Below are 15,873 nucleotides of genomic sequence, written 5' to 3' on the forward strand. Positions count from 1 at the left end.
TGACATGTTAGGCAGTTGTTGCACCTGTGTGGGAGCATGTACTTCGTCAGGTGATTTAAACCCAGAAAAGATCCAAAGCGCTACTTCTTACCAAGTGTTTTTCTCCACTGGCCCTAACATTTTGATCCAGTTTGACCTGCGGTTGAGGAAAGTTACTAAATGTTGTGTGGGTTCTTCTTGACCCCATCCCTGGTACTATTCTGACCTGCCATTGCCAACATTTGCTAAACTTGCCTAGATCACCACTGCCTTGCCCCAGGTAAGGCCTGGCTACTCTGGTGCCAATCCATGCATACTAGCTGGTTCTCCAGTCCCTGTCCCCTGGTTGGGTTGTCTTCTCTTGGTTATTTCTTCAGTTTCAGTCTAGTTTCCTGCAACCCGTTTTCCTTCTTACCCATTGCTCTGCATCCTACTCTATGTGATGATGGGGTTTTGGCATCCTCTGGTCAGGTTTTGTGGACTTCCTGGTCAGTGGCTTCACCCGCCGGATCGTGTGGATTTCCTAACCCTTCTGTGGTCACAGGACCTTCTCAAGTTGATCCTTGTTCCTTCATGTTCCTGGCCTTGATGTGACCTCTTTCCCCACCTAGCACTATCACGTGCAATCCTGCACTTGGCTCCCCTGCCTATCCCAGCTGCCCTCAGGTATCTGTCTTTGTTTTTCCTTTTGATGCCTTTGCCCTACAACAGGGTGTTATTAACATGTGACTTCTCTATTGGTGCGACGTCCGCCCCATGTTTTCCCATTCCTTGGTTGGGGTTTCATTGTTTCCATTGCATCCGAGAGTTTTCGAGGAAGATCAGTGGAGAAGATGCGGCATCCTGACACTTCCATTACCTGCATGTCGGTTCGGCTCTATATCCAAACGCTACTCGCTGCAGAGCTGTTATTCCCTGTCCATAACCTGTGATCCAAGACTCTACTCTCTGCAAATCGGCTCTCCTGCATAAAGAATACCCATATACTCAGATAACCCTGCTCAGACTCGGGGCTTTTCCCAGAGACCTTTCTGTGCCCATACCCAAGCCTTTCCCCCAACGTTACCAAATGACATAGACTCCAGCCTTTTGCCCAACCCTCCGCACAATGCACAGACCTTTCCCATACATTCCTCAATACCCACATGCATCAACCTTCCCATGTGTATGACACCCACCCATGAAGTAACCCCTGTGCATAGACATGTCATCTGTCCACAGACCTCCCTCCTTCACTTCCACCATCCTTAATTCGTCTAACATTCGAGGCATCCCCCGCCCCCTCTAACGTCACAATACCGGCTCCGTTACCATTTTTGGTGGACACTACTCCCAACACGAAAACCCAAAAGGTAACTTATACCTTGGCATTTTAATCCTTGGCGTACCAAACCCCACAGCATCTCCGCGCAGTAGTCACAGAAGGCTGGAGATTTGTAGGAGTGGACAAGAAGATTGTGGGGCCGGATGGTGAAATCCAACGATGCTGATTCTGTGAAAAGAAATCAAAGGTTTATTAAGTAAAGTGAGCTGGAGGATCTAGTCATTAGGTACAACAAAACTCTAAATATCTGCTCAGGACGTGTTATAAGAAACTGGAAAACCATGTTAAGAAAGTAGAACAAAGCACCACTGGGTTGTGCTCCACAATAGGGCAGTGGCACTTGTACTGTAGAAAAGGGTAGCAGTGTTTGTGCTGTAGTGCAGTATAGTGAAGGATACAGCATTAGGGTCTCTGAACTGTAAACCGAGGGGTTTCATGTCTGCACACATGCTGTTGTGGTGTCTGTGGTCCAAGAGAGGAAAGTGGTGCCCATGCTCTAGAATAGGATCATACAATATGACAATGGCGAAGGTCTGAAAAGGAGTGTCTTCTGTACAAGGAATGCTCCTAGCTGTGCTATAAGAAAGGACAGTGGCGTATGTACTGTAGGGCAGCAGTCTCAGGAATCCATAGAGATGTGATGTGTGTGCTGCTCTATTGGAAAGCGGTGTCTGCAGTGTAAGGTGGAGAAGTGGCTGCTTTGAGTTATGCGACAGATGTGACGATGCCCCAGAAAAAGATAATGGTATCTTTGCTGGAGAGAGAGAGAGAAGAGAGAGAGAGAGAAAGAGAGAGAGAGAGAGAGAGAGAGAGAGAGAGAGAATAATGTGGAATACCAATGTCATGTGTGTATTACAGAATAAAATAGTGTTTGAGCTAAATCAGTTGATATTGGTATCTATACAGTAGGGAAATAGGGAAAGCTAATGGGATTCGTGCAGGAAGGTGGTACAGTGGGGTCTGCAATGCAATATAGGAAGGATAATGCCATCTCCCATAGTGTAAGATAAGGAAGTGGGGTGTGTGATGTAGGTAGGATACTGAGGCCTGCGTTATAAGAGGGAATATGGGGGGCGTGGGGGAGCTAAAATATATAATAGGTGGATCTATGATGTTTGATGGGATAGAGGAGTCTGTGCTGTACTTATTATTTCGGAATTTTAGACAGCGCAACATGCATTCGTATGGTTGCTTCCGTTACCTTGCGCGCAGCAGTCTAGTTGGAGAGATTGTTGATGGAATTTATCCCTCTCACGACCAAATCACCATAGTGAACCTTCCTTGGGCATCCAGTTGACATCCCATCCCACTCCTCTACGTAAATTGAGGGAGGAGGCGTTGTTATACAATAGCAGAGTAAGTCCTACTGTCTAGTCCTTTATTTTAATAGTGTGGGTGTGGCTGTTGTCAGGGCGACTAGCAGCTGAATTCCTGTGTAAAGTGAACCACTGTGTCCTCTGTTGCTACCTCACTCACTGGCGTGCCCACATTGTTACATAACGTTGGACCCATGCACTGAGTGTCCTTCTTACATATTGCTTTCTTCTGAAAATCTTTGGGCTGTTAATTAAGGATAGGCTAGATTGTAGGCTTCAAGCGGTGACCTCGTCATTTACCAGTTTTTGTGGGTAATTGAGGCCCTGCCACAGAACACATTATGCAAAGTACATACAGCCTTGAATTGTCATCTCAAGCTGATAGCCAGAGTTTAGCAGTGTAGCATTTCTATGAGAATGTTCTGTTGAAAGTGTCATCTCCTAGCCGCCATGTTGACTTGGGGGGAGCAGAAGAGCTCTGCGTAGAATAGGAACTGCAGGTTCCAGTTCAATTCTGTGGACTGTGAAGCAGGATTGGATAGCGGGATACCCTGTTGTAAGCTTGGAAAGTGGCCTCTGCGCTTCAGCAGAAGTGTTGTCTGTACTCTTGGGACAATACGGATGCCTGTGCTGCAAAGTGTTGTTAATTAAGAATGTGGTGCCTGAGCTGCATATTAGGAAAGTGGCATCTATACTGTTGTATACAATAGTGGTAACTGCTTTTACTTACAGTATCCTGTCCTATTCTGTATGAGAAGATTCTGGTGTCTGTACTACAGTGTGGAATTGTGCGGTCTGCGTTTTAGGATAGGATAGCGGTCACCTTGAGGTCCAATTGGTGCATATGATTTTTAAAGTCAAGAGTAACCGGCAGTTCCTGCCTTTCAGCAATTAAGGCCTGTATGATGGGCTAAAACGTGAAGTGCAGCCATTCCCAATAATGGACACACTGGGGTCACCACCACCCCCCTCTCTCCACTCACATAACACGGGTGCAAAGATCAGAAGAGGCTGACCTGATAAAACCACTTCGATCAGATCCCCCTCCGAGATGGCGGAGCCTGGATTCAGCCGATGCAGGACCTCCTTGGAATCAGACTTGTGGCAGAAGAGAAGAATTTTTTCAGAAATCCCAAGAAATCCATATTCAGGAAACTAGAAAGATACAAGAGAATAAACATGGAGTTATTTTTCTGCTTCCCGGGTATAAAAGAATTGCAGCCCGCCAAATCGTCTCAGAATGGATATTCTCTATGGGCGCTTTATAGCCGTGTCGTCTGGTTCAAGGTTGGCCCATGTCTATGCGGGAAACATGGGTTCAATTATAAGGGTACCTGTAATACCGCTGGTCCTCCAGGTAAGTAATATGAAAAATAATGCAATGGACCTTGGTAAATGAGATTGCAGAAATGATCATACATAACAAGTTTTATGTCGCTAATATCAAAAAAATCTTCTTTTATTCAAACCAATTCAACAATTCTTGACAGTGTTTGTTCATAGAGCACATTAATTCAATCACATATATTAAACATCAATTTATTCATTCCACCATCCATACAAACTTTCAAACCTATACATTCAATGTACACTTATATACACAACATGGCTTATCTAAGAAACCTAAAAAATCAATCACTAGATAGTTGTCTCCCACCTATATCGCATCTAAGTATGTATTTTAATCAAATAGCATTCTGCTTATTTAACAACATCTACATATGTTTCGGTCGTCTAATGATGGCTGATTGTTTTGCCTAATCTTTATCGACCTTCTTCCGGATGAGGTAGCTCTTAAATGATGTCTAACTCTCGGGTGTCATCTGGTGGAAGATGTCTTCTAGCATAAATCACCAATAGCGTTTTATGGGAGTAGTGTCAACAGTGGAGTTTATCCTCAATGCCCCTAGGATATGCCTCCTAGAAGCCTTATGTTTGACAGACTCAAAAAATTGTAGGGCGCCGCAGGTGTCACAAATCACCTGACTACTTCAAGTTCGGTATCACGTTGTGAAATCTATCACGTGGTGCCACTTGTCCTTCTAAGAATCATTGTCTGCAATAGTCAGAATGATCGTCTGTTGGGAGAAATCCTCCATGGACTGAAGATTCAAAGGTTGCAGGCCCCTGGTCGAGACCCTACTACCAAGACAGAATCTCTGAAGTGGAGACAGTCAACAAAGCCAACTCACTAATGGAGACTGGAGATGCTGACGGAGAACAAACAGAGTGACAAAACAGGCATCCACCAGTGCTGCTGTCGCTGCACCATAGTGCCTCCACCTTTTAATGAAATGGAGGTCATCCCAGCATTAACAGCGCCTTCCACGAGTGAGATCACTACCTGTGGGTAATGTCCCACTTCCTCCAATCAATCGCTCCCCCTTCTTTGTGGAAAGAACATGTTTCCATGAAAAAATGGAAATCTGAAAGGACCTTGAGCATACCGCTTTCGCCCTGGTATTCTTCTTGTCTGGGTCGAAATCTGGGATTTAAACAAAAGGCACCATCCTAGGGTCAGGCAACAGGCATGTGTTTGAATTATTTTACCATGATCGAGGCTCAGACTGTTTCCCAAAGCTCCACAATTCCCAAACAACCATCGGTCTCTGCTAGACATGGAAACAAAAGATGAAAGCAAGCCTTTTTTTGAAGCACAATTCGGAATACAAAGGAAGTTGTGATGTGACAGGCAGCCTTTAAAAATGTGCTGAAAAAAGATGTGCAGCACACAGAAAATGGTAGATTCTAAACAGTTACACTGGGTTAGAAACAGAAACTTAGCTGGGAGGCACAAATGTTCGGCCTGGAGTCTGGCCACGGAGGGACATACACACAGTAGGTCGGCCTTTAGACTAAGTGCTATTTGCAAACCCTAAAAAGAGCAGAACACTCTATCAAGTTGGGATGCCGAAATATTCAATGTTCACCGGATATAGATCCCATTTCCTTCTAATTAGTGAGATCCAGAGAGGCAAAGGAAAATTCAACCACTATTTTTGAAAAATTGCAGATCAAATGCTAATCTAGAAAAAGAAGCACCAAAGCATAGACATACTGACTGTTGGGGAACGGGGCTCCTGCCGAAGAACCAGCATTAAAATTAGGTTTTTTAATGGATAAATACATTAAACAAGGTTCTGCATCCATCTAATGCTTGACCTTAATGGTATGTATTGGGGTACCTCGGATAAGGGTTCCTACTCCCATCGTTCAGCCAATCTGCCTCAATCAGGTTAGCCACCTTTTTAATATTTTATACCCATCTCCCAATACCAAACCAGGAAAAAAAAATATAAATAAATCAAATGCTCTTCTGCTATGATTTTGATTATTTGACGTGCTAGTTCTACTTTTTAAAAAGAAGTAGGTTACAACTTCCGGTAAAATGTTTGTAAGCAAGTTTAATAGTCCTTTGTAGCAGCTTAAATTCAAATTGTAAATTAGTCAATTTATTTTACATTTTGAACCATTAACTAACTAGCCAATATTTTTAATTTGATAACTATTTTCAGATTTTCAAAAATATTCAGCTATTCTATGAATGTAATTTTACTAAAGTTTAAAAACATTTTTGTTCATCAAATTGGATAGAAATTTAGATATTGTATATGGGTATATTATTAAAGCCACTGGAAAAAATATTTAACCCTTACTGTATTTAGATACTGCTGCAATAGCAAAACAGCTCTTATGAAATGCCTACGAGTGGGCCAACCGTCCATGAATTAACAGACAATTTCTTTGACAGCGTATTGTAGAGGCTTTGTTCCCTCGATTAGAAAATGAATGGACTGATGCGCATATTCAAAAAAGCATTCTTCCAAATATCAGGTTATATTCTGGAAAAATAAAAAGCACTAAGGTAATACTAGCAAGTTTTCCAAAATGATATGGAACGAGAGAGAAAGAGGAATATTTTTACATGTTTTTATTACACACATTATTGGACAAGTATAATTCAGTTGATCATGGAAGAAATCATTATAAAGCGTTATTGTTTTGGACACCCTCTCCTTAAAACCTGATTAGACAAAATCAAGCAATATGATACCAGATTAACTAGTATCAGTTTTATAGCTCCACACTCTGTGTGTTTGTGTGTACATTAGGGATGTACTGAAATTTCGTCCGAATTCCGGCTAAAAATTAGATATTCAGCTTCGGCTGAATACATAATAGCACTCGAAGCAGAATGGTTTCCCCTACAAAATACATTAAGTACTGCTTTCACTGCTTCCTGGAATCATTCGGGCATGCCATGTTTATCCTTTACAAGAATGATTAAACAATTGCTGTTGTTACTTTTTGATTGAGTGCAGGCAGAGCAGAGGTGAGGAAGAGCAAACAAAGTCCCTTCTCTTCATGTGCTGGACAAACAGACTTTCATCTGGTGGTTTTCCGTGCAGGTGGTGAGCTGAAGCAAAACTCTCAATATTTTTAATGCATCTCTGATCTCCCTTGTATTTTACAGTTGAAAACCATTGAGCAGGAACAATAGATTATAATGTTGCTATCGGAACATTGGTATTTGCTTTAGGGGCTTATTGATTTGCTGATGACCTGTGTGAGAAATCCAGGGATATCATTTAGGGGTTGTCAGGGGTCGCAACTGCGACCCCTTTGGTCTCCCTTGCTACCCCTAAAAAAACGTTTACAAAAAAAACGTTTTTTATTTTAATGCAAGGTCCTGGGCTATGGCCAGCGCCATGTGGCACTTTGCTTCTGGAGTGGCTGGCTTCCATGTTTAGGCCTCTTAATAATGCAATTTTAAAAAAAAGAACAGGGGTTCCGCAAGTCTAACACTTTCAGCAGTAACGCTAAATAAGAAAGAATGGGAATACCAAATTATTTGTCTTTCTAGAATGCTATACAATAATTGTTACACTCATTAAAGGTTTATTTCAGGCACACTTCAGGGGGTGGGTCACTGATATAGTCTGTTCTTAAACACCTCAATTTAGCCTTTCATCCTCCTGAGGTCGATAAATGAATACCAACACAGGGTGATATTGTATGTATATTTGTTCTAAATAAAGCGCTTAAGTGTAAGTGCTATATAATAGCACATCATTATCATTTGGCCATGGACGTCTGCTTGCATTAACAGTAATTTGGTAACATGGGCCTATACACACTGATCTTAATAATACACATGGCATTCCATTCTTGTATGAAATGTATATCACATTATAGTGATATCGCAACCATATTTTTTGTAGTTTGCTTAGGAACAATGGTATGTTGCTGCCACTTCCTGTTTTGTCAATGGGTGAAAGGTCGTGTTCCATCGCTTCCCGTGATACCAATTCGGGGTGGGGTCAAATGACATCACTTCCTGTGATGTTATCAGAGGTCAAGTGTTGTGTGATGTCACTTCCGCTACGCCTGGCATTTTGGTGAAATAATGTCCCTGGAGAAATCGGAAAGTTACAGGTACCAATCCCACTAATTTCCAATCCAATAAATTCCAAACCCTGAGTAAAATAGCTAAGGAGGTAGTGTCCCTGCAGCAAAGAACTGTATTCAGCCTGCAGGCCAATGATATAAATCAAGTAAGATAGCTCAGTGGGCAGTGTTCCTTCTGCAGAGATGTGCTTGTTATATTGAAGCACATGTCCTGCAATTACACCTTTCTGCCCCTTATCACCTGAATCCCGTTGTTGTACATATGTTTACACGTTTGTCACTGATGGTCTGAAAGATCACCCTCATGGCTGATTGCCTTAGCAACAAGATGTCCATCAAAAAAAAAGGTTTCCATTTTTTAAAGGGAAGCCAATACGTCTGGCATGCAAAAAAGGGTTTGCTTTAAATGGATGCCCTAAGTTAGTGAAAAATGCACTCTGTATCCAAGTAACATTACTACAGTGGTTTAAAAAGAATATCTTTTTTTCTGGCTTGTATTATTTTACATTCTAAGATACAGCATTCTTCTTTAGGCTTAGCATGTTTCTCTAAGTATGTACATATTTTAAGTTGAATTAATGTGAGATATGTATATTTTTTCATTAAACTATCAGAGCTCTGAACATTTCTGTGACCAAGCATCAGAAAGCCTTGCAATCCTGCGTATCCCTTTGGATTCTGGAATTTTAAGTTCTTTTTTACCATTTGAAATTAAGGAAAACTGAAAGTCTAAGAATTCCAAGCAAAAACAGGCCATGGTGGTGTTTTCATGCATTGTCACAGGAACCGCGAGAGCTCTGCTCTGTAAGACATTATTGTAGGCCTTACAATTTAAATATTTGGACCTTGGTGCTTGGAAGGTATGTGTTCAAGTGCCTAAACTATAGCATGGGTTAAAATCCCAGCTTCACTGTTTAACCAAAGTGTATGTTATCTTTAAATCAAATCACTTGGGTATTCTCACTGGCATAATGTGCCCACTTGGGCCCCACGCCAGGCAAGTGTTGGGAATTATCGGAAGGGGTGGAGCCTCCTGGTTTGCCCCACTCAGTTTCTGAAGTGGCCACTCCCATCACCCATTACCCGCCCCCCCCCCCACAATGTAGGTTTCGTTGCACCCCTGCTATCTAGTAATGAAAAGAGATTTTTCACATGCTTCATCCCCACTCAGTACCACAGATAGAAAGCAAGGCTTTAGCATCCCAATGGATTGTACTCAGTAGCACCTCAGCAGTGAGCAGGGCACCAATTCCTGTAATCACTCCTTTTGTGATTTAGCACCTTGCTTGAGCCAGAAGGCTAAAGATGGACAGGCCCAAAAGGAACATTTGAACGTATGAGTAGACACATCCCAGTCAACCCCTTACATTGATTGCATACATGCATAGTATATTTCTGGGCTAAACTTAGTTACTTGTGCTCTGCCCAAGAAGCAGGATCTATGAATTCACGAACGTACCAACTGTGATGTTATTGAACAGTTTATCTTCTGTTTATCCACAAAGAAAATAAATGCAAATAACAATGGCTGTACATATGTTGAAGTTTGTTTAACTTACATAGTACTTTTCTTGTCTACATAACTGTATTCATTAAAAAAGCAACTATTCGCTCGGCATTGGCCAAATACATATACGTATTATTCGGTACACCCCTAGTGTACCTACACACAATTGCGGAGCATAAAATAGATACCATTCAATCCGTCAATCTGGCATCATTCTGCTTATTTTATATATATGAACAGGGCGCAAAATGTGCACTCACCACTAGCCACTAGCTACTGACATTTGACTCTTGGCAAGTAAGAAATGGTGTGCTATGTGGTTGTTTAGAATTGAGGTGGCAAGTGACTTTTTATGGCTGACTAATAGCCTGCAACTTGAATTTTCTGCTTGGGTTGATGTCTGGTTGATGTCTGGGTTGATGTCTGGAAAAAGTCAACACCCATTTGTGTTGACTTTTTCCAGACATCTGTTGCTAATAACTTTTGACTGATTGGATAGATGTGTAGGATACTTTCCAAATAAAATGTCTGGCACAAGTCGCTCCGAACTGGACATTTTGGGAAAAATTCATAAAACAGTTTAAAATTTAATAAAACAAATAAAAAAGCACTTATTTTCCAGCATGCTCCCGTTCATTTTCCCACAGAGAAAAAGGTACTTTTAATGAACATGCACACAGGGAAAACCGCTAGATCGAATTGTGCTATTTAAGAAACAAAGTAGGCACATAGCGTCACAATATTCCTTCATTTGGTTTCATGTAAACCATCCAGCCTTTTTGCTAAAATCGATGGGGCATCCCGATACAAAAAATGTGTATTTATCTCCCATGGTGTATAGCAATTTCCACAGTAATCCCACCTGAAGGCGAAAAAGGAAAGAGCTCAAAATGATATTTGGTGGAGGGAAATGCAGGGGTATCACATCAGGGTAGGGATGGGCAGATGGACGGAAGACCAGGTGGCTAGTTGCGCACTTTTTGGTGGGCTCGAGGGCCTTTTTGGAGTCAGATCATTTTCTTCTTACCATGGGAATCCCACAGTAAATATCACAAGACGTGCTTGGGAAAATAAATGCATCACAGGAAAGAGTGGGGGGCGCAGAGGGTTATAGGAGAGTGTCAGGAGGGACTTACACCATAAGGGCGGGGTGGTCGAACCTAAAAAGGAGGAGGGGTGTGTATGTAAAGTGGCAGTAGGGAACGGGAAGACATATTCATGTTCAAGCGTTTGGTAATTGGAATACTCAGCATTTCCATGGGAACGATTCTTGCAGAAATACAAGGCGTTGTCATGGTGATCACAGTTATGGTTCCATGGGTAATGCTTGGAGGAAAATAATGCTGGAACAAAACAAAGACTAACAAGGGATATGGATTTCCCATGCTGAAAGGCCCTGGCCGATGGGCCATGGTCTTTGAATCTAACTGTTGCAACGACTATAGTAGCCATGGCAGGTGGGACCTGGTAATTTACTAGTGAGGGTGATATGGGCCAAGGCCAAACCTTATGGCCAGTGGTGGAGTGCACAGTAGCCACGTCTGAATAACGTGTTTACTGGCCATGGCTGTGAGATACGATTATCTGCTAGTGAGGGGAATATGGGCCACAGCCATAGGTAGCCCTACAGAAGTGTACTGAATACTTATACTCCCCAAAAATAGGCAAATACTCCCCAAAAATTAAAATAGGGAGTAAAAATACTCCCAACAAAATAACAGGACACCGAAAGGTAGAACCTTGGTCCCCTGCTCTCACCCACACATCTCCAAGGATATTGTATCTCTCCAGCACTGAAATCTCTCCATTGACTCCCAGTGGCTGCAAGGATCAAGTTCAAGCCCATATGCATTGTACACAAGGCCTACTTGGGCCTGGGACCAATATATCTCCAGATTTCTCTTCTGAAGTATCTTCCTACTCGAGCACTTCGCTCCTCCACCTCCAACTCCTTGATGGTCAGGCGCTTTTCCAAGCAACGAGTTGGGGGCAGAACTCTCTCTTCGGCTGGCACCTTCCTCTGGAACAGCCTGCCTGCCTCTCTGAAACTTGAGCAGAACCATCTCCGGTTCCAGAAACAGTTCAAGACTTTCCTCTTTGCTTCTGCCTTCTCTCTTCCGCTACCTTGCTGATCTCTTGTCTGATACTGCACTGGTTACCTGGCTACCCTCTGAACCACAGGCCCAGGTTCCTGCCTTCCCAGTTGCACACTGCCCTGTCAACCCTGCACTTGGGGGTGGATCTGCAACCCTAGCCCCCTATACTTGCACTTATTTATCACCTATTTATTCTGCACTTAACCCTTCCACTGCCACCTGCAGGCCGCACTTCCTGTTTTCATGCTTGATCCTATGCCTTGCACTTGCTCCTCCTCCCCCTCCCTTGGCACTTCTCCCCTTCCCTCTCCCCTGCACTTGCGCAATCTCAATGTCACTGGGCCTAGTACGATCCTTGTCTTGTTCTCTCTTGATCCCCTCCCTTGCCTCGACGCGCCTTGAAACACTTGTCTATAGGCGCAATATAAATAAAATATCATATCAGATCATGTGTTTGAACCACTAGTGCACATATTACCACAGAAAGAAACTACTATTTTTAGTGCCTAATTGTAAGAGGTGAACCTGCATCTATGAATGTGCATAAATCACTAGGAGCAAAGAAATAATGATTACAAAACAAATCTGTGTTCCAGTTACAAAATAATTGTACTCGCTTATAAAACTCCCATTGGAAAATTGACTTACGTTTCTACTCCCTAAAAAATAATTGTTCTTCCAACTTTAAAAAATAGGGAGTAAAATACTCCTACTTCCAAATCTTATCTGGAGCACTGACCATGTGGCCAGTGGGCCACGGTCTTTGTTCTGAATTGATACAGAGTGGGCACTGGCAATGGGCCCTGAATAAAATATAGCATAACAAAACCCTTATAATTCAGTGATAAAATCCTTAGTTAAGAGACAGTAAAAATAAAACAGTTTATCACCCAGAGAGAAACTCAGCATCTCTGGTGGACAGCACACCACCAGAAGCCAGGACACGTGCAGACTTGAAATCCACTGCTGCAAAATAGAATGAACCAGAAAAAACAAGCCTTCTCTGCCTACGGTTGTATACAAATTGTTCGTTTTACAACTGTTCGAATTACAATTGACCTTTTCACAATTGACCGAATTGTGAAGGTCAATTGTAACATATATGTGGGGGAACCCCCCACAAACCCCACCCAACGCCAAACCCCCAAAACCCCTATATATATATATATATATATATATGGTTCATAGTCATTATATATATATATATATATATATATATATATATATGTATATATATATATATATATATATATATACATATATATATATATATATATATATACATATATATATATATATATACAGTCAATTGTGAAACGGTCAATTGTGACCCTTTAAATTCGGTCAATTGTTCATTCGAACAATTGTAAACAAACAATTTGGGTAATACCCTGCCTACAACCCAAGACTATGGAGCCTTTGCCCCGTCAGCATCAGACTCGCCCCCACGCTCCTACAATTCAGGAAAGAACTCAAGATCCACCTCTTCAAGGACTCTCTCCTCCTCAACACCTAAGCCATCATGCCCCCCCCACAGGACACCCAACTCACTAGACTCCGTCCACCCCTCTCCCCCCGCCACCGTCACTGTGTACAGCTGCACCCCTCCTCTGTGCCCCTCTGTATGATACCCCCACTTTATATCTGTTCTGTTACCTCTGACAAGTGTTCCATTGCTTCTCGAAGCTAGGTTTACGCTCAATAAATAAGCAAATTGACAAGGGGGTCAATAAATACCATAATAATGATAATAATAGCAATAATAATAATAATAATAATATTGCTGCAAAACCCATGAAATCCAGTGGGTATGGGAAAAGATAAATAGCTGAACTAGGATTCCCCCGTTGCTCAGCCCATAAGCACAAACATAGCATCACAGCATGGATCAACAATGAGATCAAAAATGGCATCAGGGAGACATGTACAAGGGGGGTTTGAGTTAACGTTGAAATACCACATCTGCCAATTCGTAGGTTCTCTTGCATTAAACTGGTTTATCTCAACTGTCTCAGAGCTAACATTTTTTCACTGAATATATATGGGTATGTTTGTGGGTTTGTAAACCACTTAAATAGCTAGTTTCATATTTAGGAAATCGTTTTTAAAAATGGGCCGCATATAACCATATATTTCCTGTGTATTTGGGCATAGGTCACACATGTCTTGTTACTGTGCAATTGTTATGCTTTCCTACAGTTTCCCTTTTACAATTATATCCACTGATAAGTTGTCATCTAGTAACTTGGCCCATCTTTTCAACTGGTTGAAGAAAACCCTTTTTACGAAGATCATCTGTAAAAATGTCTGTGATCACCAGATCAAAGGCTTTCAAATGTTGAGTGTAATTAAAGCAGCAGGAACATGAGACCAACAGATAAATACACATCATCTGCAAGAAGAAAATCACCTCATGTACAGAATACCTCACAGGAGTGACGGTTTCATTGATGACTTTTCCAACGTACTCTCCTCAGACATTATTAGTGTGGCTAATTTGCCATTCTCAGAGATTATAACACCCCCAAGTCTCACGATGACAACTACACACGAAGCACGCTATTCGCACTGACTGGATCCACAGAATTTCAGAAAATTGTGCTCTCCCCAAGCACATCAAAGGGTACCCCCTCATCACCTGCACAGACCTTATCCACTTGACTAGCCTGACCAGGCCGCCATCCCACCGTCAGCTGTCCCACTGTCAACCATGGGCCACAAAGTTCAGCCTAAACGCCCACGCACTCAGCACCACACATTCATAAGCTTACCGGTCAATGAGTTAGTAGCAAACTACGCAGCCTCCTCCTCCGCAGGGAATGCCTCAGTTCTCCAACTGCTATTCGACAACTCTGCTATGAAAAAGATGGACACTTGTGCCCCTCTAAAAAACAGCAAGGCTAAAACCAAACCATCTGCCCCTTGGTACACCCCGAACTCACCTCAAACAAAAGCTCATTCAGAGCCCTAGAGAAACAGTGGCACAAACACCGTAATTCTGAAGATCTCACCAACCTCACATCTCTCTGTGCCAACTGCAAGATTCTGCTCACCAAGGCTAAAGCTGTTTACGACTCCACCACCATTCTGGGAGCTTCTAAGAGGAGCAAAGCCCTGTTACAAGTAGTAAAGCATTGTACCAAACCCTCAACCAACCCAAGGTGTAAGAAACTCAGGGAAAATGAAACAGAATCAACAACTGTTTAATTGAAAATGATTTCATCCAAGCAGGTGCTCCCCTAGAACCATTAAGGACAGCAACTCCTCTCTCTCCCCGGCCCTTGCCGACTTCTGTAACCACTTCCTCACCACTGGATCTTTCTCTCTGTTCCTCAAGCATTTCCTTGTGCACCCTCTGCTAAAACAAGCTGTCTGCTGACCTTTCCTGCGCGGTTAACTATCGCCCTCTCTGCACCACCTCCTTCCTGGGTAATCTCTTGGAGAAGTTTGTCCTACCCAATTGATCCTTCATACTGAACTTGCCTTCATGACCTATCTTCTGGTTTCCGGGCATCCAGAGGCACAGAAACTGCTCTCCTGAATACCGTGAAGACATGCTCGCAAATCTTGACTCTAACTCTCTTGCTGTTCTCATTCTCCTCGATCTCCCCTCGACCTTTGACACGGTCCACCATACAGTCCTCATAAAACAACTCTGCGATAGCCTCGGCATCATGGAGCGGGTACTGGAATGGCTGACCTCTTTCCTCACTAACCACCCTTTCCAGTGGCAACTGGGCCCTTTCTCCTCCACACCTCACTCTCTATGTGGGGCGTCATCCAGGGCTCTATTCTATCGCTGTTGCTCTTCAATATCTATCTCACCCCTCAGGCTCACCTCATCTCCTCCTTCTCTCCTCATGTCCAGTGTTATGCTGATGACACACAGCTATCCTTCAAACTCCCCCATACTACCTCCTCTTCCTCCTCTCTCATCCCCCATTGTCTGACCGCCATACAGGCATGATGTGAAGCTAAAGATCTCTGTTTTATTGCCAGTAAGATGGAGATCCTTCTCATTGGGACACCCGCACCCTGCTTGCCTTCTTGGGCCCCTTGCCCTCACCATCCTGTGTGGCCAAAAACCTTGGGGTCATCTTCGACTCCACTCTCTCATTCACCCCTGACATCTTGGATGTTGCCAACTTCCAGCTTCACCTCCATAGAGGCATTCTTCCTTTTCTCACCTCACCCCAGTCTCCAGAGCTCTGGTCCTTTCTAGGCTGGACTAATGAAACACCC

General features: G+C 42.8%; 1 protein-coding gene across 2 annotated transcripts in view; it reads right to left on the reverse strand.

The window, feature by feature from the left end:
* LOC138566995 (serine/threonine-protein kinase D3-like) overlaps nucleotides 1–15,873 on the reverse strand; it is a 441,766-nt gene that overhangs the window by 128,563 nt on the left and 297,330 nt on the right. For both annotated transcript variants that reach the window (XM_069644794.1, XM_069644795.1), the window contains 2 exons: nucleotides 3,636–3,774; nucleotides 1,343–1,471 (listed from right to left, as the gene is read on the reverse strand). In XM_069644794.1, coding sequence (XP_069500895.1) covers nucleotides 1,343–1,471; nucleotides 3,636–3,774 — 268 coding nt within the window. The remainder of the gene's footprint in view (nucleotides 1–1,342; nucleotides 1,472–3,635; nucleotides 3,775–15,873) is intronic.

Source organism: Ambystoma mexicanum, chromosome 2p (genome assembly GCF_040938575.1).
Source record: "Ambystoma mexicanum isolate Mex_15411 chromosome 2p, UKY_AmexF1_1, whole genome shotgun sequence".
NCBI lineage: Eukaryota > Metazoa > Chordata > Amphibia > Caudata > Ambystomatidae > Ambystoma > Ambystoma mexicanum.